Genomic DNA, 21,245 nt, shown 5'->3' on the forward strand with positions numbered 1-21,245 from the left:
GCCCAACTAAGGAAGGATTATGCGAGGACGAATCGTATTCCTTCTTCACTCGTGTTTACAGTTACCAACAGCGTTGCTGGTCATTTGGGTACGGTTTGTTAACACTATGATCATTTCCTGCATTGACCTCACAGCCCGAATGAACCGATGAATCGAAACAATGACTATCACCACTGCAGCTTTTCACTACTGCCCCCGCTGCAACCACTTTCTTGCACCATATCCGATCTGTCCCAGTCATAAATGCCGCCGCGATTGATGAACGAACCCTCCAGACAACCTGGCCCATTGCTTTCTCAACGCCGACCTTCAAGATTGATTCACTCTTTGTGATAATGCCCTCGCCCTTGTCCAAAAGGCACATGCATTCATCCAGAAGCAAGTACCTGCTCGCCATAGCCGTTGCATCCTCTGGGACGTAGGATGGAAGATGTTTATGCCGGTCGCAGAATGTCTTCCATTGTTCGTCATTCACGAGGAGGGTCCTCGCATCTCGCAGTCGGGTCGCATCTTCATTCTCGCCAGCAACTAGCAGACACTAAAACACTTTCCATCGAAAGGGTGCGAGTCTCTCAATTTCAGCTGACATGTCTTCATTCCAATTGTGGATGTTGACAACCGTATTCAACTTGAACTTGATCCCATAGTCTCTGCACCAGTCTGCAAACCGGAACAGCCGGATCAAATTCCCTCCGTCGTCGCCTCGTCCAATCTTTTTATCTCCGGAGTAAAAGAATCACATAAGATTGCAAGAATGTCCAGCCATTGGCAATTCTCATGCATCTATTTCTCTATAATCTTGCTACTGTTACTTTTAATATTAATTAGGCTGGTGAATCTACCTATTAATATAAATAAAATATAAATATAAATATATATTACAATTATAATAAAAATCATATAAAGTAATTATACATATACACCAACCCACAAATTAACTAAATTATGTGCAGCCTCTAATATCCTTTCATCTTGGATTTTACGGCATAGGACTTACATACTTCGACTCGATAGCCTTGAACAGGTTTGAAAGCTACCATAAATCATAACAGTCAACATCAATTTGAAGCTTGAAGATCTATTCAGAACAGTATTGTGCGCCGAAACTTAGAGAGTACAAATTGCATTGTAGCATATCCACAGCCACGTTCTATTTACCTCAATATGAGAATACAAACCCGACTATTATTTCCAATATTTCTTTATTTCCTTCAAGTCCTTAGCCAATGCAACAGGGTTATCAAGACCAGGGAAGTGGCCACCAAAATCGTGATCTGAGACGCCGCATTAGTACAATAATGCAAATCACTCTTTGTCTGCACTTACTTTTATAAGAAACAAGATTTCCAACGCGGGTAGCTAGCGCTGGTGGCCAATACCCAACATTATACTTGAAAGCGCTGAAGAGCATCGGCGCATCAGTCAACGCCTTTGTGTAAGTCGTACTGAATCCCGCGGGATTTGAGTAGTATATATAAATAGAGGATACAACCGATTTAGTGAGATAGTATAATGAAATCGACTTCAGAATTTCGTTATGGTTCAAAACAGAAGGCGTACTTCCAGCTCGAGGATCAGACCCTTGCATATGTTAGAAGGCACAGGAAGTACTGTTGTTTAAGACTTACATTCAATAAACTTCCCTCCAATCCAGGACAATTGTCCTACCGGGTTGTCATAGAGCGCGAAGCCGATAGCGTTTGGCTAAGAAGAAGTATTTAGCGGAATATATTGGAATTGGCATTAATGGGCTTACCTCTGTAGATTGTTCCAGGAAATAACCATTGCCAGTTGCAGACCAGTCTTGGAGACGGAGCACTTCAAATTCCTCTAGAGAGGACAAGCTGATATTCTCGGCAGCAAGCTGGGTTAAGTTCAAGGGATAGAACGGGAGAAAGGAAAAATGACCAGCTCGCACAGAAGTGTTAAAACTTGCATATAGACTGTATGAGACTCCAGATCCCCAGTCCGTTCCGTATGTCGCATACTTGGAATATCCCAAGACTTTGGTCATGAGAGTATTAAAGACCCTTGCCGTATCGGAAACCGTCCAGCTCGTCGGTGGTGCTGAGGAAAAAGCAAAGCCTGGAAGAGAAGGTATGATGATATCGAAGTCGTCCTTAAGTCTCTCAATCAATGGAATGAATTCGAGAAATGACCCGGGCCATCCGTGGTTGAGAATCAGAGGGATAGCACCGGAGCGATGGGACTTTTCATGGATAAAGTGGACAGTCAAATTTTCAATTTCGGCAGTGTAATGGTGGAACCTATGCAGGAAGGCATTAGAATGACAAGCTGTGAGCCAATGTTGGAAACAGGAGCATACTTGTTCAATTCTTTCTGCTCATTCTCCCAGTCAAAATTGTGGACCAATTCATTCTTCAGAGATACCAAAGTTTCTAGGGCAATACCGGCCTTTGGATCAAGATACTCTGCGTTTGTTGGCAACCTCGTTCTTTCAACCAGGTCCATCATGTGAGGAACTTCATGAGAGAGGTTAATCGTAAACGGCTTCAAATTGAAGCTGTTAGGACTGGGCGAAGGGATCGCACCAGCGCCATATGGCGAAGACACGAGAAAAAGAAGGCCCAGAAAGGGAGGTATCATCGTAAATAAATGTTAAAGATATACTTGAGTGCTATCAGGTCGGGTTGATTACTCACCCTCGGATATCTTTGTTAATTAGAGGGCCTTAATTATACTTATACTTATGCCTTCCGCAATTACACAATTACAAATAGAGAATATCCAGGTTATATCCGCACAGAGATTTATTAGATTAATTATAAAGCATTTGGATCAGTAAGCTGCAGTTGGGTCAGTAAGCGGCGTTCAAGTCAGTCAGCTGCATTGTGAAATGACCAACCAGAATGCATAGCGCTCGGAGTAGACCCAGAACAATGAGGGGACACGGCAAGGATTAGTCAAACCTCAAAAGTTCAGCCTTACCTTAGTGAATCTACTACTAACCTATTTAGCTCCTATAACCGAACTAGCTGAACAAAAGGAAAATGGTACATGCTCTTAAGTGTTGCTAATTGGCGCGACAACCTTTGGGACTAAAACAAAAGTACTGCTACGCCAGATAGCAACACTCGTACGATATAGACTTGACTGAATGGAACGAGATGGTGGAGTTGTTTTTGCTGTCAAATCTGTATCCTGCCAAATCTGCCAGGCAGCTACTCAAGTCGTAATCTCAATACACCTATCAGTACGGTAATTATAGCATGGATGAGACCCACAGCCTCGTTCCATTGAGTCGAGACTCTCAGAGACAGTGTCTCTGATAGCTGATGGTCTGCAACGTTGCTTGTAGTCTCGCCTGACAGTATACCATTTGTCAAAAGATAGGAAGTATTATCGGCACTACAGCCCCTGAGCCAGTATCGTTGTTATCTGGGTTATGCAGCTTCCGAGGTTGCTGCTGATGATGGGAAAAGTATAAGAACAGACGACCTGACGAGCATGAATAGATCACAAACCCTCACTCAGCCTCCTACTTCTCTCTCATCCATTACCACTATTCCTCTCAACATCAAAATGCTTCTGTCCACGTTCATAACCCTCACCTCACTCCTCGCCGCCTCTGCCTCGCCTGTTGGCAGCAAGCCGGAGGAAATTGACCCCAACATGGTTGAGGTGAACGCCTGGCTCGATGACACAAGCAACACAACCACTCTCATCATCGGGTCTCGCTTCTACGTTAAAGAGCCCGTCGACAAGCTGGACAAACGTGACTGCATCCCCCGTCGATGGACTACCAACAACGTCGACCGTACCGGCACGTGGTGGAGTTCCTGGGAAAAAGTTAGTGGCTGCAATTACAACACCAAAAGCTCATCAACCGCGTCCTACGCCTTCCAAACAAGCCAGACAATCACAAAGACCGTATCCGGCAGCTTTGACGCGGGTATCGGTAGCGTGGACGGCATCGCCAAGACGATCAATGGCAACGGGGGCCTGAGTCTGGGTTACTCTTGGAGTACCAGCAAGACCACGGGTTTCGAGTTTACCTGCAACATCAACCCTGGAGACAAGGCGTCCGTTTGGCAGCAGAACCTTATGGGCTGGGCTGACACGGCGCAGCGCAGGTGCACGTCTGGCTGTGGCGAGGGTGAATGGTGCAGTGATTGGAAGTTTGGCCATATTGATTTCCCTCTCAAGGGCGGCTCGCAGACGAACCAAAACCTTGGTTGCTCGTCTGGTGCTGACTCTCATTGTCCTTAGACATATCTATGGATCCTGTAGTCGGTCCTTTCTCTTTGCATCTCGCTGTACCCTATTGCCTTGTACGAGAAAGGATTGATGAACCCATTGAGGCTTCTGCTAGGCCGAAAAGCCCACCTACAATCGCTTGTTTGCCTGTTGGGACTTAGAGTCGATTGGGTAAACCTTACTCGATATCTCTATAAGCTAGACCAAGGTTATCCATCAAGTCTTCACTCTTTTGTTCATGTGGCTCTCTACCTTTCTATTTTCTTGAATGGGTTATTGTGTGGAACATACGTCAAGCTGGAGGCTTCCTATCTTTGGTTTCTCCTCCATCTTCTCAGATAGAATACAGCCTTGAAGTAAAGTCTTCATTCATCCAGTACTATAGTCAATTATACTACATCTTTCTTTCTCTTTAGTCAGGATTTAAGTCTATTTCGCAGGTTTACTATTTCTCAATCCCCATCCACTAACTACCCTGCTCTCCTGACACCCTTCTCACTTTGTCTATATCACATGCCAAGAGCTCGGCAGATAAACTCCGAAATACCCACTATAGGCTAATCGATGTAATGCTAATCCTCTTTCGTATCACCCTAGCATGGGTAACGAAGGCTAGAACATTGAATGTCGCAATCTGAGCTGAAAAGACAGGGTACATTTGAGCCCCCCCTCAGTTCGGGTAAAGAGCCCAAAAGGGATTATGCTACGGCAGTGATTGTTTTGGATTAACTTTGAACCAAACTAGCACACAACAATATCAGTGTATTCCAGTAATCGGTGAGATATTGAAACTTAATGGAACTGGGGAAAAATCATAATCATTTAAAAGCTGACTCAGAGTTACTCTCGCCTCTGTTGTCTATAGTCACTAATTCTAAAATCATTATTCTTCTTCTACTTTTCATCGCAAACCTCTTTGTAACAAGTTGTAGGAGAAGAAGTCAATACCATGTTTCACCACATGATCGCTCCCATATCTGCCTCGCAGTATCCTCCATCGCATTAACTTCTGGCCATGCTATTCTTGCTAGAATAGCTTTGGCATCTGACCAATTTCTTATCTGAGCAGTCCTGCTCCATTGCCAGATTGCCTGGGAGAAGTATTTCGTGGCTTGTTGACCAGAACCTTGACTGTCTACTGTGACACTGATGGCGCCCAACATCATCTCCCAGAGTAGAAGCTGGTCGCTCATCGATCTACCGTCTCCCATACGCCCTAACTGTTTCATAAGAGCCTTCTTGAAAACATGAATAATATAATCGTGGGCCATCGTTTCTTCTGGTTCACCAAGCCCAAGAACGCGGTGGATATAGATGCTCGAAGCAATATATAGGCCACACCATGTAGTACGAAGTTCTTGTTCCTGTAGCTTGCCCCAAACTTCTGTTTCCTTCCTTATCAATTCATCCTTGGTGTAACAGAATGAGGCGATGTGAGAAGCTAACTGGTCGAGGTGAATCTGTGACGCAACACAGTTCGTGCATGCCATAGAGAACTGGACTTCGTCATGGTCGACATACGGCTTTGCGTACATCATGTCCAGACTCTTGGTGATATCTTTTAATCTTTCAATCGTGTCCCTTCCATTGATCCAGCTCAATGTTGCTCCTAGTGGCACGGGCTTTGAAAATAAGAGCATCGTGCGAAGAGAAAGTAGCTTGAGTGAAGGGTCACAGTTTCTCTCTATTTGATTCAAGGGGTGCAATATAGTAGTTTCACTTGCAGGTGCCGGGGTCTCATCTTCTCCTAACTTCTGGCCGGAGTATGGCTCTTCGTGCAGTGTATAGCGGGTATAAAAGCTAAGTACTCTGCTCCATAATCAGCACGCATCTCATATGGGAGAACACATTTGCTTGTTAAATGTCCATTGGCCATTTGGCGCATTACCAGGGTGGAAGACGTACAGCAGAAAGTATCGATCAGTGAGTTCTTCGTCTTGTTGGTATTCTTCGGCATCCTGAAATTTGTATGGGTCTGGTTGTTCGTGTATTCGCAGTCTTTGCTGATTCAAGAGGACTACCATCCCATCGATGTGGGCTTTGGCACTAGCTAAACTTCCCAAGCAAAGCTGAGATAAGAGGATGAGCTGTGAGTAGGACAGAAATTTCCCAAATGCACAAGTCCATGGAGCTTTTGAATAGGACGTATTTAACTTACTTCAATGAAGCACAATGTGGCAATTTGTCGAATAATGGAAGTTATAAGTTGAGGATGTCCCCCAGCGATCCAGCCATTGATAGCCTGTATAGCTTTAATCTTATGGTGTAGAAAGGTCGATTCGAACGCTTGAGTGCCTTCTTCTGTAGACCAATCATAGTGTAATGCGGCAAAAAGCATTACGGACCGAAGCGCATAGGAGTTGCTAGTGACAGGTGATAGGCTTCTCTTCGAGGTTAGAGTACAGAACTAAAGAGAGCGAAAAGCGCTTGTCAGGCCATACCGATAGGCGAGTTTTTGCTTCGAGACTTTGTCAAATCTCTCAACAGATTGATAAACTAACCGTCAAAAAGTAAGCTCTCCGGTCAGTTCATTGATTTGGCATTAAACCGGGCCACTTACAGTGGTATAAGAGCTCTTTCGACTTATACGGTAAGTTGATAGAAAGACTGTCAAAAGGATCTGATGTTGTGCTAAAGGTATCGCTTATAATAACCTCACAAGGCAAGGTTTCCGGGGAATTAGCCACGGTTGTAGCTGCAGCAAACGTCAACTCGTCCCACGGTCTACGCGCTTTCGCCTGGGCTCTTCGGTCGCGCAGTGTCAACGTGGGCATAGGGTACTCGCATACGCGGTGTTTCCTAGATCGAAGGCAATTACCACTTTGATATTATTTCATATTAGTCTCTCTCTTCCGCGGTATCCTTTAGGTCATCTGAGACCTACCATCTTGGCTGTTGCTCATCACATCGAATGCGACGCCTACGGCATTCCAGACAACCCGTTCGGCTACGAGGAGCTGTTCTGCCTAGGTTCTCATGCCCGGGCATTATTTAGTAGTTCTGTAAAATACAAATGGCCCGACTTTAACGACCAGGTCTCTTTACCTTCCAAGTTTCATGAGCTGACAATATTGAAGCCAAGATTTATGAACCAGAAGGGCGGTGTAGCGTGGCAAAGTCCTTCGCAGCTCCTTGGTCTCGAAGCCTTACAAAGAGAGAGCCATGTGGAGAAAAAGCTTAGTCATGTATTACGTGATGGGAGATAACAAGGTCACAGAAGAAGTATTCCCGAGGATAGAATATTGAATTAAGAAACCTTACTCGATATCTCTGTGAGATAGATCAAGGTATATAATAAATAATAAAGAGATAAATAAGAGACGCGAAATGCCCAATTTCACTAGCAGCAAGTAAGTAAGAAATCCCGCTTACAGACAGCCCTAAAAAGAGGGGACTAGTGTTGGCAAAATGGCTCTGGTTCGTTGCAATTGCATCTCAAACCAATGAGCTCAAATAGACGACTCTAAGCGCTTATACTTGCATGTTTTGCTCAGCCATGCCACTTCAGGAGCTAAGACTCTACAACATGGGTATATATACATATCCCCCGCCTGGTATTTTTCGTGTGAATGGATTCGATTTAGCTACCTGGACTTATAGGTAATTCTACCCTGTACATGCTCATGTACCTGGTGTTTTTCTTCATTCAACTTGCACACCACTATGGAGAACTCCGCTCACCAAATTAGAGCTGAGCTCGACGCCTTAGTCAACGCTACGCAGAGCTGTCCTATATGTAGAGACCTACAGCCCGGCAACGAATATGATGAACTCCATACTATCGGGACTCAAAGTCTTAGAGATGATTGTGGATATTGTCGTATTCTCAAGTCGGCCATGAATAGCCTTGCTGATGGACCGACAACTCAGATTTTTGTTCAAAGCAAAGAGGGTGAGCCCATTAGCGTTGAGTACTTCTTTGAGAAGAACCCTGGCTCCGAGGATAACTATGCGAGCAAGGCCGGGTTTATCATCTATTCTCATGATAAGGTAGACAAATTACTTTGTTTGTACGAGTATCTAGGCTCATAATAACCCAAATATTAGTCTCGACTCATTCCTAACCTTGGAATCCTCAGCGCATATCCCGAATCAACCGAGCTCGATGCATCCGTAAATTTCATCAATGCACAGATGTCAGAATGCTGCACGCAACACGAGTCATGCAAAAGACACCTCGAGTCACCTCTTCCAACACGTGTCCTTAGCGTTGGTTCTTCAGACGCTGATATCCGGCTTGTCGAGTTGACGAACGTGCCAGCGCGATACGTAACATTGAGCCACTGCTGGGGTCATAAACAACCACTCAGGACAACTACTGCCAACTTCGAAGACATGAAAAAGTCGATCGACGCAAACTCTCTACCGATTGTCTTCCAGCAAGCGATTTGGATCGTTCGGATGCTAAAAATCGAGTATATATGGATTGATTCACTCTGCATTATTCAAGACAGCCAGTCAGACTGGGAACTTGAGTCTTTGCAAATGTGCGATTACTACGAAAACTCCTTCTTGACCATCTCAACAGCCACATCATCAAATTCTACAGTCCCATTTCTCGGCCCAAGAGACAAGAGGTGGTGTCCGGTCAAGTTCCAGCTTACAAATGGTTTCAGTAGCGAAGACGTTTACGCGCAGCGCATACCGAGTGAGCCGGAGGAAGAAGGAATGCTATTTACACGAGCGTGGGCATGGCAAGAGGCTGCCATGTCATCGCGCACGATTTATTTCACGCCGTCGGAACTCATCTGGGAGTGCTCGGAACAGGCTGTGCCGCAACAATATATACCGGACCTTGAAGCTTCTGGGAGGTTGGGCTTTTCAAAAGTTTTGTCCATTCTCAGGTTTAGATTGGATCCGGATATGTTTCGCGATATCGACAGCCCAGTAGAAGATCATTGTGACGGTACCTCGTCGGAGAGTGAGAGCCCTACGAACATACCTCCACCAGGTTTCGACTCTCAAATTTCGTCAAAGGCTTCCGCACTCTCGCGCCCTGACAGCCCCAGCTCCCTCTCTTCCGACGCCAACATGATGAATTTCGTTTGGGATATGTGGGGTGATTTGGTCACATACTACTCACGTCGTCAGCTCACCTTTGTCACTGACAAATTACCGGCACTGAGTGGCGTCGCGTCTCGTGTCCATAAAATCACAAAGACCCGCTATCTTGCAGGCATGTGGGAGGATAACCTTGGTATCGAGCTTTGCTGGGCCCGGGAATATAGAGGGTATCAAGACTTACCGACCCTTTCTACGGAATACGTGGCACCCTCATGGTCGTGGGCTTCGATACCTGGAGCAGTGAAAAGTCAGGTAGAGAGAATGATCAGCACCTTTGAACCTGGCTTCACGATAGTAGAAGCCAACGCCTATGTCCCAGGGCTCAATCCCTTCGGCAGGGTCACTGCCGGCTACATTGTCATGAGAGGACAGGTCGCTGAAGCGATGTTGTCCTGTGACGACCCGGAAACAAGTCTCTATTATGAAATCTCGGGGCTTACAGACAAATGGGGGTTTTCTCCTGACAGCATCTTGGTCTCGAATAATGGCAATGTGTCGAGGGCTAAGCAGGATCCAAAGCCTTCCAAGTTCACGGCCAAGATTCATTGCCTATACATTGGCTCGAGATACAGTACTAGAGGCGATGAGAGTGACAGAGAACACCTCATGCTAGTATTGGGTCAATCTGAAAATGCTGATGGCGATAAGTCATTTTGTCGCATTGGTCTGGCCTATTCCCAGAGTAACTTGTTATTCAAAGAAGCTCCTGTGCTGGATGTCAAAGTGGTGTAAACATAACTCGAGTTGGATTTGAGGGCTCTATAGTTCTGGTGACCTATGTAGGAATGTCTGGATATCTTGGGTATTATCCACCTGTGGTCCATAATCCTACTTAAATTGACGCCCCAATTTTAGAACACCCTATGGATCGTGGCCAATTTGTTATGTTCTTAGTATCCACAGCCCCGTTCTATTCATCACAGGAGATTACCGTCAGTAGCGGTCAAATGCAGTCAATGTAATGAGCGGTCTGAGGGTACATTGCCGTTTTAGTGGCAGCTACTGTTGCCAAGAATCATTAGCGTGGCGATCAATCTCGACATTAATCGATCTAAGTTCAGCCGCGTCAATCAATTACTGAAAACACAACAGTTGAACGAGGATAATCAGCTTCTTAGTGCTTACTACATCCCAATTTGGATGCCCATGCTGACATAGCGGTTTATCATGGCCCCGCGGATCAACAAAACTTGAAATCTTGAATTAGGGTGTCAAAATAATCAGTCGATGGTCTTCCTAACAGTATGTCAAGAGCAGCCAAGTATTATTGCCGATTGGGACTAATGCCTTTCCTGCCTTTACTAGCGCGGTAGCACCAAATTAATAGTCTCAGCTGAAGTAACGTATCTCGTGATTGGGAGACGTGAGACATTGTAATCTCTTGAGGCCTGTACGGCGTTGCTAGTTGCCAGTACTTGCCAATGTTAAGCAGTTATCTCCCACCCATAAATTGAACCAATTTCTGAACTCTTCTCCTTCTCACAAACTGAGTCATCTCCATCAAGCATTAACCATGAGAGCCTATTTTCTCGCGATCTCTCTTCTTGTGAGCAATTGTTTCGCTGTTGTTCCCGAGGCGGTCTATGGAGGCGGCTTCGACCATGAGAAGAATGACACAATCAGGCTGCGTATTGCCAACGGAGGTGCTGGCCAAAGCGGCTTGATCAAGGGTGAAGCCACCCGGCCAGAGAATTGAACTATGCTAATTCACATGGCTAGAGCTTGCCAATGCGTACATCAAAAGCCGTGTCGCCGACGGCGAGAAACCATTTCAGGTGGCCTGGATCAAAAGCGATACCTTTTACAGCATTCAGTATCTCAAGACAGGCGATGCCGACATTGGAATCACATACAACCCAGCTGCGGAACAGATTGCCATAAAACAAGGCATCGCCAAAAGCCCTAGCTATTACGCATTCCGAGACCACTTTCTCCTTGTCGGGCCCAAAGAGAACCCTGCGAACATCTCAAAAACCGACGACATCCTCACCACGTTTGCGAACCTCCACGAAGCTGCTGAGGGGCCTGCGACTGAACCTCCTGTTCGGTTCTTGAGCCGCTATGACAAGTCGGCTACCAACATAAAAGAGACTTTGCTATGGGCTGGCATAGGACAGGTAATAGACACATGGTTATGTCAGTTTGACTGCGCTGATATCCGAATTTGAAGGTTCCTTGGGCAACTGCCTACTCAACATGGTATCACCAGTACATCGCCTTCCCAATCCAAGCTCTTACGGCGGCAATTATTCTTCAGGAATACACTATCACTGACCGTGGTACCATATTGTCCCTTGACGCAGAGATCAGGAACCAGACTGTAGTGTACAAAGCGGGTAGTGATGAAGCGGATGACCCATTGCTGAATCCCGCTCATGCATTGATTGGCGAAAAAGCACCCAATGGCAAAGAAGCATCACAGTTTATCAAGTGGCTCGTGAGTGATAAAGGACAGAACGTCATTGCAGGGTTTGAGAAGGATGGACAGGTGCTGTATTCTAAAGCACCAAAGGAACAAGAATGAGTGGATCTGAATGGATCCTATACGGCGCACCCGATTCATAGCACAGGTACTTCTCAGTATATTATGTTATTGCTGGTACAAACTTCTTCCATGTGTTTGATAGTATCACAGCAGTTTTCCCACGTCCTGTAATACTCCGGGGCTTGGTCAACATGCTTGCTGGGGACGAGTAACCAGATCAATCTCATCGTCCATGACACCCCACTCAGCATAGGCCTGTGACGCAGTCCTCGATTTGGATGCTGTCACATTGGATGACTGACCTGAGCTCGATTGCGCTGAGCTGAACCCTCGACTTGTCGTGCTTGTAGATGTTCTCGATCGCATGATCAATTTCTTCAGGCCAGGAAGGCAAACAACGATAACTGCAGTCGCCATTTCGGCCATGCATAGTGCATCTTTCACGCAGGTTAGTACATATCAAAATAGTTGAGGTTATACTTACTGCCAGATGGCTCGTCGAGCTGATAGTCCGCTGCGTTGCTTGTGATGAAGCGTGCAAGACTAACTGATAGTGTGATCGCACCAAGAGAAAAGACGCCGACAAGACCGAGTTTCTGCTCAGTGCGTAAAGTAAGATGTTTGAGAATGAAGAATGGAAAACAGAATACTGGGTTTTTGTCAGCCCATACACGCCTCTCGTGAGCATCTTGGAGTATGACTCGTGACTTACACAATAAGTCTGTCGAGAAGTTCAGGCACCACTGCGTTAGAAAATTGGGCAGGGAGTTCCAGGCGGAGTTCAGTTGGTTCTCAACCGACCTGGTGGAGTTTTAGCCGCAAATATTACAGGAATGAATTGCTTTCTGGCAGTCTTACCAATTGTCTGATATAGGTCTTGCTATCAGAGTGTTGAGTAGGATGGATGTTGTCATGCAGGAAATAAGGTATGCAGTAATTATATATAGCGCTACCCTCAAGGATTGGAAAACGTCTGGGATAAGATACCAATAAAAGGCGAGGATAGAGAGTTTTGGCCAGTAAATGCCCGTATCGAAGAAGTATTCAGCTACCCAGACTATCTAGTATTCCGGGACAAATAAGCTTATGCTCGCAGAAGCTTTCGCAGTCACTCACCTTCTGGTAGTTGACACTCGGGATCAAAAGATCTGGGCCAGCGGGGGGATGATGAACCAAGATAAGCATGGACAATGTCGAAGTTATGAGCCATCCCAAGGCGAAGATCCAGCCCATGCATGCAAAATACTCACACAGAGTGAGTTTCTTCCTTTCAAAGTAAAGTCTGGTCCAGCATCGAAGAATAACTGTAAAGAGTGCCAGCCCTAGTAACACTGCTTGGATAGCCTGGCATGAAGTCAGTATACTGTGCTAAAGTGTTAAACATGGGGAGGCATCGAACGTACAATTCCTACTGATATCAGCATTTTGCTTGTTCGCTGAGGCCAGTTACGTTCAGCAAACACTCATTTTCGTGCCTCTGGAGGATGGATCAAACCAAGTTGAATCACGCCGGGGCACAGAGGCTGGTTCGGAAACAATATCTCATTAACGCGTCAAAGCTCTTGTGGCGTCCGTTACTGAGTCCAGAAGACTTAATGCCAAATGCAAACACATTCCAATCGCAAGCGTCGGCCACTGATGAGATTGAGTGGCGTTCAAGACCGGAGGCGACGTTAAGAAATCGAAGATCTCTTTAAAGAAATATGAACTTTTCGTGAGATCATCACTCGCCCTGGCCAGGGCGATGAAATGCAATACGGGGGATCTCAATTTTGAACCAGATCTATAACTGCTTTCTGTCTTTGAGCAATTGGAGGTGAACTACCGCGCTGATGTTTTATCGCCTTGACACGGCCTAACTGGATGCAGCGCAGAGGCCAAAGTAATCGGATGCACGGCTCAATATGATCGACACTAAAATGCAGTGGCGTAGTGCCATCGTTCCTGAATCTTTAGACGCCTATCAGCACATCACTTACCCTGCAGGTATTTAAAGGTATCATTCTCACAACATGTTTATTTCTCTGGGTAGCGCCATGATTTTTCCTTCGATCTTATAGTAAGAACTACTAGTTCTAATGCATTTGAAAGGCTATGGAGGCGGTTAGACTTCTCCCTTGGCGTTAGGTGGAAATGGTTCATACCGATGGGGTTGGTTGTCAGCATGCGGAAATTAGGCGTTGTTGCTTTCGGATTAAGAATTGAGAAGGATTGAACAGATGGTCTTCTGATTGATGGAATTCCACGTGATAACTCTAGATATATCTAGTGATTTTGAATTATATAAGTTTTGTCATTCTTTAAAGGCGACACCTGGATATGTATTCGGGCTCCAGAGGTGTTATAGTGCTAATCCTTGCTGATGAGATGATTGAAAAATTCCCCCAAGAAGTACCCAGACCTTTTGGCATACCTCGTCTTATCGTCAGATTCAAAATCGATCCACGTCGCCCCGAACCGATCCGAGAAACCTGCAGCCCATTCCCAATTATCTGTGAATGTCCATCCAAAGTACGACTTGATCACAACGCCTTCCTGCGATGCCTTGGCGACTTCTGTAAGGTAACTCTTGTAAAAGTCAACTCTGAAAGGATCTTCCAACACATCATCAGGACCCTCCGGCTTCCAGTCATGTTCACCCTGTGCCGTGGTACCATTCTCAGTAATATAGATTGGTACACCATAGCGATTCCAGATCCAGCGAAGCAACTTGGCCCAGCCCCAGGGAGTCGTTCGTAGCCAGTATGTGTCGCTCATGGGACCTCGCCATTCACCTTTTCTGTTCTCATCAAGCTTCTCAACGTTACCCAAATGGTCATTTATATCAGGAGGCCCGTCACGGTGACGGACGTAGAAAGCTGAGTAAGAGTTCATGCCATAAAACTCTGAACTTCCCAGTACAAGCTTGCTTTCTTCTGGTGTAAATCTGGGAAGACGTTCACCCAGCTGTGCACGCATGGACTCCGGGTAATCTCCTGTCTTGTACAAAGGGTCGCCAAACCAGGCAATTTCGAACTCTCTTGCTCGTTCCGCTGCTTCCTGGTCTTGTGGATCATCGGCATCCCAAGGCTCAGACCAATTGCCATGAAGAGTAATCATGATTTTGCCATTTTGCATAGGTTTGAACTCGCGTTTATACATATCAGCGACGTATGCATGGGACACGAGCTCCGTGTGACCGACGATGAAGGGTTCTGTGCTGCTGTCCCCTTCTTCATTGCGGTCACGGAAACTGGATCGACCGGGTGCGTGTACTCCGGCGGCATAACCGGCAAGGGAATAGACGCCAGGTTCATTATATGTGATCCAGTTCTTGACGCGATCGCCGAAGCGCTCAAAACATACCCGGGCATAACGAACAAAGTCGGGAGTGTATGCATCTTTGTTCAGCATGCCCCCATAACGATCTTCCAACGCCTGAGGGATGTCCCAGTGGAAGAGAGTGACGAAAGGCGTGATGTTGTTGGCAAGAAGCTCGTCGATCAAACGGTTGTAGTATGATATACCCTCCTCGTTGACAGGGTCATCCTTTCCGCCCATGGGGATGATTCGTGACCATGAAAGTGAGAACCGGTAACCTGTGACTTTATACTTGCGAAGCCATTCAACATCCGTCTTGTAAAGATCATAAGACTTCACAGCATCGTCACCAGTACTGCCATCCTTCACCTTGCCTGGTGTATGAGCAAACGTGTCCCATATCGAAAGGCCTTTGCCATCCTTGTTCCATGCACCTTCAACTTGGGCTGCCGCCGTGGCAAACCCCCAAACAAAGTCAGAAGGCAGGGCTCCTTTGATGGAGTCGCCGAATTGTTGAGAGTCCATTGTCGAGGAGTTTGGTTCAATCGTCAAACGGTAAAAAAAGCTCAGAACAAGCTAGAAGAAAGGCTCATCACTCATGCCATATGCTCTGGGAGGGGAAGCTGCATGTCGAAGGCGGGGGATGATTTTACCCACAAATCAGCATGCTTGTCCCTCCCATGCTGGGTGACCCTAATGAGTTACTTATTGGAGGAACGTCATCCCAGTCACTGATGCAAGTATCAGGTTGTTGAAAAGATCTGCAAGAGCACTCGCTGCTGTATACTATGTTCTGTCGCGTGCAAACGCAAGGTGCTGTGTCTACCGGCCCGTCTACCCATTTACCCACTGCGCAGATCACCAATTAGCTCCGCATATATTGAGCTACAGCTGGAAAAGGAAAGAGGATCTACAGAATGCATGCAACTACATTTGATCTGCATCCGCGTGACAAACTGTCTGCGGTAAACTTATGCACATCGATAAGTAGGAAAACAGTTTGAGCACTAAGTAATAACTGTTACGGCGTATCAAATTGGTTTCGTTGACTGATACGATCATTCTGCTTGAGTGTTTGAGAGAAGCTATGGCTAAACTACTGAGGGATTATTACGAGCCCGCCACTTTTCCTCCTTGATTGAAGCCCATTTAGCGTCTGCAATCTTGACACTCAACTTGGTAGGGTTAGTGTTCTTGGTCTCAAAAATGTGGTCAATCTCCTCAAGATTCAGCTTTCCAGTCTCAGGGAAGATAAAGTAGGCCACAACAAGCTGTATGAGGTTGTACACGATATAGACGGCCCAAATCTTGTACCCGACCTTCTGGATACCAACTGAGATTCCGTAATTGTGGACAACGCCGGCAGCACCCTTTCACTATTAGTCTTTGACAGAACACTACTTGTGAGGAGCATACCTGGAACATCGTGTACAGTGCCATTCCCTTTGCTCTTAAAGGCAGCGACAATAGTTCAACCGGGTACAGGTTGTGCATGGTCGCTATGAAGGACGCGCTGCAGACTTGGAAACAGTAAATCCAAACAACTGTAAGATATGAAAGATACCTGTCTCCTTGCACATTTACTCGCCAACTTGTGATTGTGACAGCGGTCTGCGCAATGATGATACATATCAAACCCACGAAGATCAGAGTTCGTCGGCGGAAATATTCGATGATGTATGCACCAAAAAGAGTGAAGACAAAGTAAGTGGCAGTCAGACCCAGTGTGATGCCTAAGACGTCGAGCTTCTTGGTAATTCCGATTGTTTGGAGCGCTGGATCCATGTAGAGTCCAATGATGCCGCCACCTATGACGGGTCAGAGAGGAGTGCAACATGAGCTGATGTTGAAAGTCTTACCGTTCCACTGTTGGAAGATCGAATAGAGGAGAAGGACAAAGGTTCGGAAACCGACAGCCTTGGTAAAGAAGACCCTAAAGTCCCATACAGCACGGAATCCAACCGCAGATGTCTCAATGGACTCGTCAATCTGAGCTATCATGGTCTCGACAAACGGATGGTTGGGGTCTTCAGAGGAAGTAAAATACTTCGAGATCATAGTGCGAGCCTTTTCTCTATGACCTTTCATGACCATGTACCGTGGTGATTCGGGGCAGAACCAGTAGATGGTAACGCATACAAAGAAAGGGAAGATGGCTTGGATGAGGAAGGCAACTCTCCAACTCCAGTTACTTTCCCAATGGGTGAATCCCATCATGATCCCAACAATGGCAAGGGAGCCAACCTGGAAGAAGGCACCAAATATTCCCACGATGCTGAGCAACATGTTATCGACCAGTTCAGAGGATGATATGGGTTAAAGACTCACTGTCCACGAATATGTGGGGGTGCAACCTCTGCGATGTACTGCGAGCTCGTGCAAAGCGCGGTACCAAAGCCAAGGACAAAACGGCCGAACATAAAGACCTTGACATTCGGGGCGAAGCACTGAATGAGAGAGGCAACAATAGTGAGAAAACAGCCGATGAAGTTGACGCTGCGACGACCAATCTTATCCGCAACGCTGAGGAACGGGGCGCCGCAAAAGTTGCCAATGGTCATGAGAGCGTTGATGACACCGAGTGTCGAGCCGCTGTTTTCGAAACCGAAGTACTCATGCCAATAGACGTTGGAGTTGATACTGCTGATGACACCCCAGTCGATACCATATCTACGCAAGTGTAAGCTCAACATGAAGGTTCAATGGACCAACAGGCTTACGCAGCTTGATTGAAGCCCATGGTTACCATGATGAGAAAGATTCGGAAGCCAGCTTTGGACTTGAGAGTCAAAGCTTCCCGAGACTTGGTGATCAGATGGTCTTCTGTGATTCGCGCTGTGACGATCTCCTCAACAGCGACGCCTGACTTATTTGCATCAGCTTGGACATCTTGATAGATGTTATGGCGCTCGAAAGAGGCTCTTCGTGCCTGGATAGGCATGTTGATATTCTGGAGGTTGTGCTAATATTTTACAAAAACGCCGCGATCTGCAACAAGGGGTTTTCCTGTTGGGCCGCATATTGCCTTTATATAAGATACAAGCAATGCTTTCGATATCGGTATCGCACCAATTGCGTGCACAGTCTTGAACAAGTTTGGTACACTTAATCCAGGTCGAGTGCGGCACGCCAACCCTAGACAAAGCGATTGAGCGGTGGCTACATCCTACATAATCCAGATCACACCATTTCAGGACTATCTTTCCTCTTTTGGTGGGTTCTGATCTTAGCCAAATGCTTGCTGCAGTCTGTGCGATGTCGGCTAAAATAACTCCAGTTTTTAAACCACTCTCAACTCTGGGGCATGTGGGTACATCGTCAACTTAAATAATAATTCCTCCAATAGCGACGCCGAGCCAGTTGTTACCCCATGGGCCGTTCATCCGTGCGCATGAGGTTTGTGGGGTTGACCATCCTCTTCGGGTCTAATCCATCATCAGTCGGCCCTGTTCGGCAAACAAAACATAAGAGATTCATCAACTTCCCCTCATCAATTAGCCCAGCATCATCGTTTCATGCGTCTTTTCCACCATCAAGCGCCATGAATCCATCACGGCAAAACGGCACGCATATCCAGTCATCCACCATGGACGAGAGCGAGTCAAGTGACACAGACAAAGGCATGCTCTTGCATTATGCCGCCCCCGCATCTTCATGGTCTGAGGCTCTTCCCATTGGTAACGGGCGGCTAGGAGCTATGGTCTACGGGCGAACGTCGACCGAGCTGCTCCAACTCAACGAGGACTCTGTTTGGTATGGCGGCCCGCAGGACAGAACACCCCGAGATGCGCACAGTCATTTAGCTACTCTCAGACAACTGATCAGAGATGAGAAGCACAAGGATGCAGAAGATCTTGTGAAGGAGGCCTTCTTTGCTACGCCATCGAGCATGAGACACTACGAGCCACTGGGTCAATGCAAGATTGAGTTTAATCATGAGGAGAGTGAGGTGACCGATTACACAAGATACCTCGACTTGGATGCTTCCCAAGTCACAACTCGTTACAAATGCGGTGGTATTTCTTATCGTCGTGATGTAATTGCCAGCTATCCGGATAGTGTACTTGCCATCCAAGTCCAAGCATCCGAAAAGAGCCGTTTCGTTATACGGTTGAATCGACAGAGCGAGAATGAGGGAGAGACCAACGAGTACCTCGACAGCATCTTCGCGCAAGACGCACGGATTATTCTCAACGCTACGCCAGGTGGTGCAAACAGTAATCGCCTGTCTCTCGTTCTTGGAATTTCCTGCGAACCTGGTGATGGGATTGTCAAGGCAGTTGGAAATTGTCTGGTTGTGGATGCGGCCAAATGTGTTATCGCCATCGGCGCGCATACGACGTTCAGAAAAGAGGACCCCGAAAGATCGGCTCTTTTAAATGTTGATGATGCTCTTCGGAGGCCATGGGAAGTTCTCGTCCGCCGCCATCGATCCGATTACACCAACCTCTTCGGCCGAATGTCCCTTCGGTTATTCCCTGACGCGAACCATCTAACGACGAACAAGAGAATCGTCAGCAGCAGAGATGCAGGCTTGGTGGCTTTGTATCACAACTACGGACGATACCTGCTCATCTCCTCAAGTCGAAACTCGGAGAAGGCTCTGCCAGCAACACTACAGGGGATATGGAATCCTTCTTTTTCACCACCCTGGGGATCCAAGTTCACCATCAACATCAACCTCCAAATGAACTACTGGCCAGCTATTCCTTGCAGTCTCATCGAATGTGCTATACCACTCATCAAGCTCCTCGAACGCATGGCTGAAAGAGGCAAAAGGACAGCCAAGATGATGTACAACTGCAAAGGATGGTGCGCTCATCATAACACGGACATATGGGCTGATACTGACCCTCAAGATCGGTGGATGCCTGCTACTATCTGGCCGCTTGGAGGAGCCTGGCTGTGTACGGATGTTGTCAGAATGCTCATATATCAGTACGAACCCACACTTCATTGCCGTATTGCTCCTGTCCTCGAAGGCTGTGTTCAGTTCCTTCTTGACTTTCTCATTCCATCTGCTTGCGGCAGATACTTGGTTACCAACCCATCCTTATCTCCTGAAAACAGCTTTGTATCTCAGTCAGGAGAGACAGGCATTTTCTGTGAAGGGTCTGTGATCGATATGACAATCGTGCGCATTGCTTTCGAGAGCTTTCTCTGGAGCATCAGTATCCTCGACCCAGATCACCCGCGAAGGAACGATGTCATCGCAGCGCTCGATAAGCTTCCTCCCATGTCACTTAATAAAGATGGACTCATACAGGAATGGGGATTGAGGAATCACAAAGAAGCTGAACCCGGACATCGCCACGTATCACATCTCTTGGGACTATACCCCGATGACTCTATCAGTATGGACTCGTCGCCGCTCCTGATCAAGGCTGCGAAGAAAGTTCTTGCGAGAAGAGCAGAGCACGGAGGAGGTCATACAGGCTGGAGTAGGGCGTGGCTACTGAACCTCCACGCACGTCTTCGAGACTCCGAGGGTTGCGAAAAGCACATGGATTTATTGTTGAAAACGTCAACATTACCAAACATGCTGGACAATCATCCTCCATTTCAGATAGACGGCAACTTTGGTGGATGTGCTGGGATCTTGGAGTGTCTCGTCCAATCTACCCTGAGATCCGAGCCTTCAAAGCAAGTCGTCGTCATACATCTACTTCCGAGCTTACCGCCGTCTTGGGGAGCTGGGAAGGTAGCACATGTCAGAGCTATGGGAGGATGGCTTGTTTCTCTCGAGTGGAAGGAAGGCATGCTTATAGAACCGCTGCGAGTGGAAGCTACTGTAATTCAGGCTCCAGACGCACTCGTTGTGTTTCCCAGTGGCGAGAAGGTTTATGCATCAAGTAAGAAACTTGGACCACAAAGTATATGGTATAAATGAGACTTAAAATCGAAGAGAAAAGGTTTAATTGAATGCCAAATGTCTATAGCATCTTTGACCAAGGAGGATCTCAAAGAGTTCTTTTTGTTAAACCGCGAATTTCCACTCCAAACCCTACCCTCAAACAGACGTCGCTGAACAAAATAACCCTTTCCAATTTGAATATCCCCCGGGCAATAGGACACTTGATTTACATCACTTCATCTTGTATCCCAACTTGCCAAGTCAGAACCCTGCCTCAAGTCTCAAACCAGAAAGGACTGGCATCTCCTCGGTGTGGCGAGGCAA

General features: G+C 46.7%; 10 protein-coding genes across 10 annotated transcripts; 4 read left to right on the forward strand and 6 right to left on the reverse strand.

Moving 5' to 3' along the window:
• Nucleotides 1-61: 61 nt before the first annotated feature.
• BKA55DRAFT_721790 (uncharacterized protein) lies at nt 62-783 on the reverse strand (the record flags this gene model as incomplete). Its single annotated transcript, XM_046201019.1, has 1 exon — nt 62-783. The coding sequence occupies exon 1, from the start codon at nt 395-397 to the stop codon at nt 62-64; it is 336 nt and encodes a 111-aa protein (XP_046052539.1). The 5' UTR covers nt 398-783.
• A 317-nt stretch (nt 784-1,100) lies between these two features.
• On the reverse strand, nt 1,101-2,724 carry BKA55DRAFT_268247 (Alpha/Beta hydrolase protein). Its single transcript, XM_046185456.1, has 5 exons — nt 2,327-2,724; nt 1,757-2,267; nt 1,629-1,704; nt 1,327-1,581; nt 1,101-1,274 (listed from the first exon to the last, which is right to left on the reverse strand). The coding sequence occupies exons 1-5, from the start codon at nt 2,605-2,607 to the stop codon at nt 1,186-1,188; spliced, it is 1,212 nt and encodes a 403-aa protein (XP_046052540.1). The 5' UTR covers nt 2,608-2,724; the 3' UTR covers nt 1,101-1,185.
• Nucleotides 2,725-3,288: 564 nt separating this feature from the next.
• On the forward strand, nt 3,289-4,140 carry BKA55DRAFT_559539 (uncharacterized protein). Its single transcript, XM_046191992.1, has one exon. The coding sequence runs from the start codon at nt 3,659-3,661 to the stop codon at nt 3,965-3,967; it is 309 nt and encodes a 102-aa protein (XP_046052541.1). The 5' UTR covers nt 3,289-3,658; the 3' UTR covers nt 3,968-4,140.
• Nucleotides 4,141-5,019: 879 nt separating this feature from the next.
• Nucleotides 5,020-7,370, reverse strand: BKA55DRAFT_559542 (uncharacterized protein). The gene is made up of 6 exons (XM_046191993.1): nt 7,103-7,370; nt 6,779-7,038; nt 6,660-6,714; nt 6,377-6,599; nt 6,124-6,287; nt 5,020-6,027 (listed from the first exon to the last, which is right to left on the reverse strand). The coding sequence occupies exons 1-6, from the start codon at nt 7,204-7,206 to the stop codon at nt 5,160-5,162; spliced, it is 1,674 nt and encodes a 557-aa protein (XP_046052542.1). The 5' UTR covers nt 7,207-7,370; the 3' UTR covers nt 5,020-5,159.
• Nucleotides 7,371-7,881: 511 nt separating this feature from the next.
• Nucleotides 7,882-10,014, forward strand: BKA55DRAFT_535698 (heterokaryon incompatibility protein-domain-containing protein; the record flags this gene model as incomplete). Its single annotated transcript, XM_046189729.1, has 2 exons — nt 7,882-8,208; nt 8,266-10,014. The coding sequence occupies 2 exons, from the start codon at nt 7,882-7,884 to the stop codon at nt 10,012-10,014; spliced, it is 2,076 nt and encodes a 691-aa protein (XP_046052543.1).
• Nucleotides 10,015-10,795: 781 nt separating this feature from the next.
• BKA55DRAFT_590977 (uncharacterized protein) lies at nt 10,796-11,806 on the forward strand (the record flags this gene model as incomplete). Its single annotated transcript, XM_046195172.1, has 3 exons — nt 10,796-10,952; nt 11,002-11,399; nt 11,453-11,806. 3 exons carry the CDS (start codon nt 10,796-10,798, stop codon nt 11,804-11,806), a joined length of 909 nt encoding a protein of 302 aa, XP_046052544.1.
• A 147-nt stretch (nt 11,807-11,953) lies between these two features.
• Nucleotides 11,954-13,191, reverse strand: BKA55DRAFT_535700 (uncharacterized protein; the record flags this gene model as incomplete). Its single annotated transcript, XM_046189730.1, has 6 exons — nt 11,954-12,204; nt 12,252-12,416; nt 12,480-12,568; nt 12,626-12,828; nt 12,884-13,111; nt 13,171-13,191. 6 exons carry the CDS (start codon nt 13,189-13,191, stop codon nt 11,954-11,956), a joined length of 957 nt encoding a protein of 318 aa, XP_046052545.1.
• Nucleotides 13,192-13,999: 808 nt separating this feature from the next.
• Nucleotides 14,000-15,858, reverse strand: BKA55DRAFT_559550 (glycoside hydrolase superfamily). Its single transcript, XM_046191994.1, has one exon. The coding sequence runs from the start codon at nt 15,590-15,592 to the stop codon at nt 14,117-14,119; it is 1,476 nt and encodes a 491-aa protein (XP_046052546.1). The 5' UTR covers nt 15,593-15,858; the 3' UTR covers nt 14,000-14,116.
• A 248-nt stretch (nt 15,859-16,106) lies between these two features.
• BKA55DRAFT_734985 (general substrate transporter) lies at nt 16,107-18,051 on the reverse strand. The gene is made up of 5 exons (XM_046201282.1): nt 17,788-18,051; nt 17,396-17,737; nt 16,927-17,342; nt 16,484-16,875; nt 16,107-16,437 (listed from the first exon to the last, which is right to left on the reverse strand). The coding sequence occupies exons 1-5, from the start codon at nt 18,006-18,008 to the stop codon at nt 16,159-16,161; spliced, it is 1,650 nt and encodes a 549-aa protein (XP_046052547.1). The 5' UTR covers nt 18,009-18,051; the 3' UTR covers nt 16,107-16,158.
• Nucleotides 18,052-18,653: 602 nt separating this feature from the next.
• Nucleotides 18,654-20,957, forward strand: BKA55DRAFT_590981 (Six-hairpin glycosidase-like protein; the record flags this gene model as incomplete). Its single annotated transcript, XM_046195173.1, has 1 exon — nt 18,654-20,957. The coding sequence occupies one exon, from the start codon at nt 18,654-18,656 to the stop codon at nt 20,955-20,957; it is 2,304 nt and encodes a 767-aa protein (XP_046052548.1).
• Between the last annotated feature and the right edge of the window lie 288 nt (nt 20,958-21,245).

The sequence above is a fragment of the Fusarium redolens genome (assembly GCF_020744475.1).
Source record: "Fusarium redolens strain MPI-CAGE-AT-0023 chromosome Unknown BKA55scaffold_4, whole genome shotgun sequence".
Taxonomy (NCBI): Eukaryota; Fungi; Ascomycota; class Sordariomycetes; order Hypocreales; family Nectriaceae; genus Fusarium; species Fusarium redolens.

Excerpts from the sequence above, each read along its gene's own strand:
- BKA55DRAFT_268247 (XM_046185456.1), bottom strand. The coding sequence starts at position 2,607 with ATGATACCTCCCTTTCTGGGCCTTCTTTTTCTCGTGTCTTCGCCATAT. Across the intron at positions 1,705-1,756 it reads TCCTGGAACAATCTACAGAG|CCAAACGCTATCGGCTTCGC; the intron begins GTAAGCCCATTA and ends ACTTCTTCTTAG. Across the intron at positions 1,275-1,326 it reads AAATCTTGTTTCTTATAAAA|ATCACGATTTTGGTGGCCAC; the intron begins GTAAGTGCAGAC and ends GCGGCGTCTCAG.
- BKA55DRAFT_559539 (XM_046191992.1), top strand. The coding sequence starts at position 3,659 with ATGACACAAGCAACACAACCACTCTCATCATCGGGTCTCGCTTCTACG.
- BKA55DRAFT_559542 (XM_046191993.1), bottom strand. The coding sequence starts at position 7,206 with ATGCCCGGGCATGAGAACCTAGGCAGAACAGCTCCTCGTAGCCGAACG. Across the intron at positions 6,715-6,778 it reads GAAAGAGCTCTTATACCACT|TTTATCAATCTGTTGAGAGA; the intron begins GTAAGTGGCCCG and ends TTTGACGGTTAG. Across the intron at positions 6,600-6,659 it reads AAGCAAAAACTCGCCTATCG|CCTATCACCTGTCACTAGCA; the intron begins GTATGGCCTGAC and ends CTCGAAGAGAAG.
- BKA55DRAFT_559550 (XM_046191994.1), bottom strand. The coding sequence starts at position 15,592 with ATGGACTCTCAACAATTCGGCGACTCCATCAAAGGAGCCCTGCCTTCT.
- BKA55DRAFT_734985 (XM_046201282.1), bottom strand. The coding sequence starts at position 18,008 with ATGCCTATCCAGGCACGAAGAGCCTCTTTCGAGCGCCATAACATCTAT. Across the intron at positions 17,343-17,395 it reads CCCCCACATATTCGTGGACA|CATCGTGGGAATATTTGGTG; the intron begins GTGAGTCTTTAA and ends CATGTTGCTCAG. Across the intron at positions 16,438-16,483 it reads CACTGTACACGATGTTCCAG|GGTGCTGCCGGCGTTGTCCA; the intron begins GTATGCTCCTCA and ends TAATAGTGAAAG.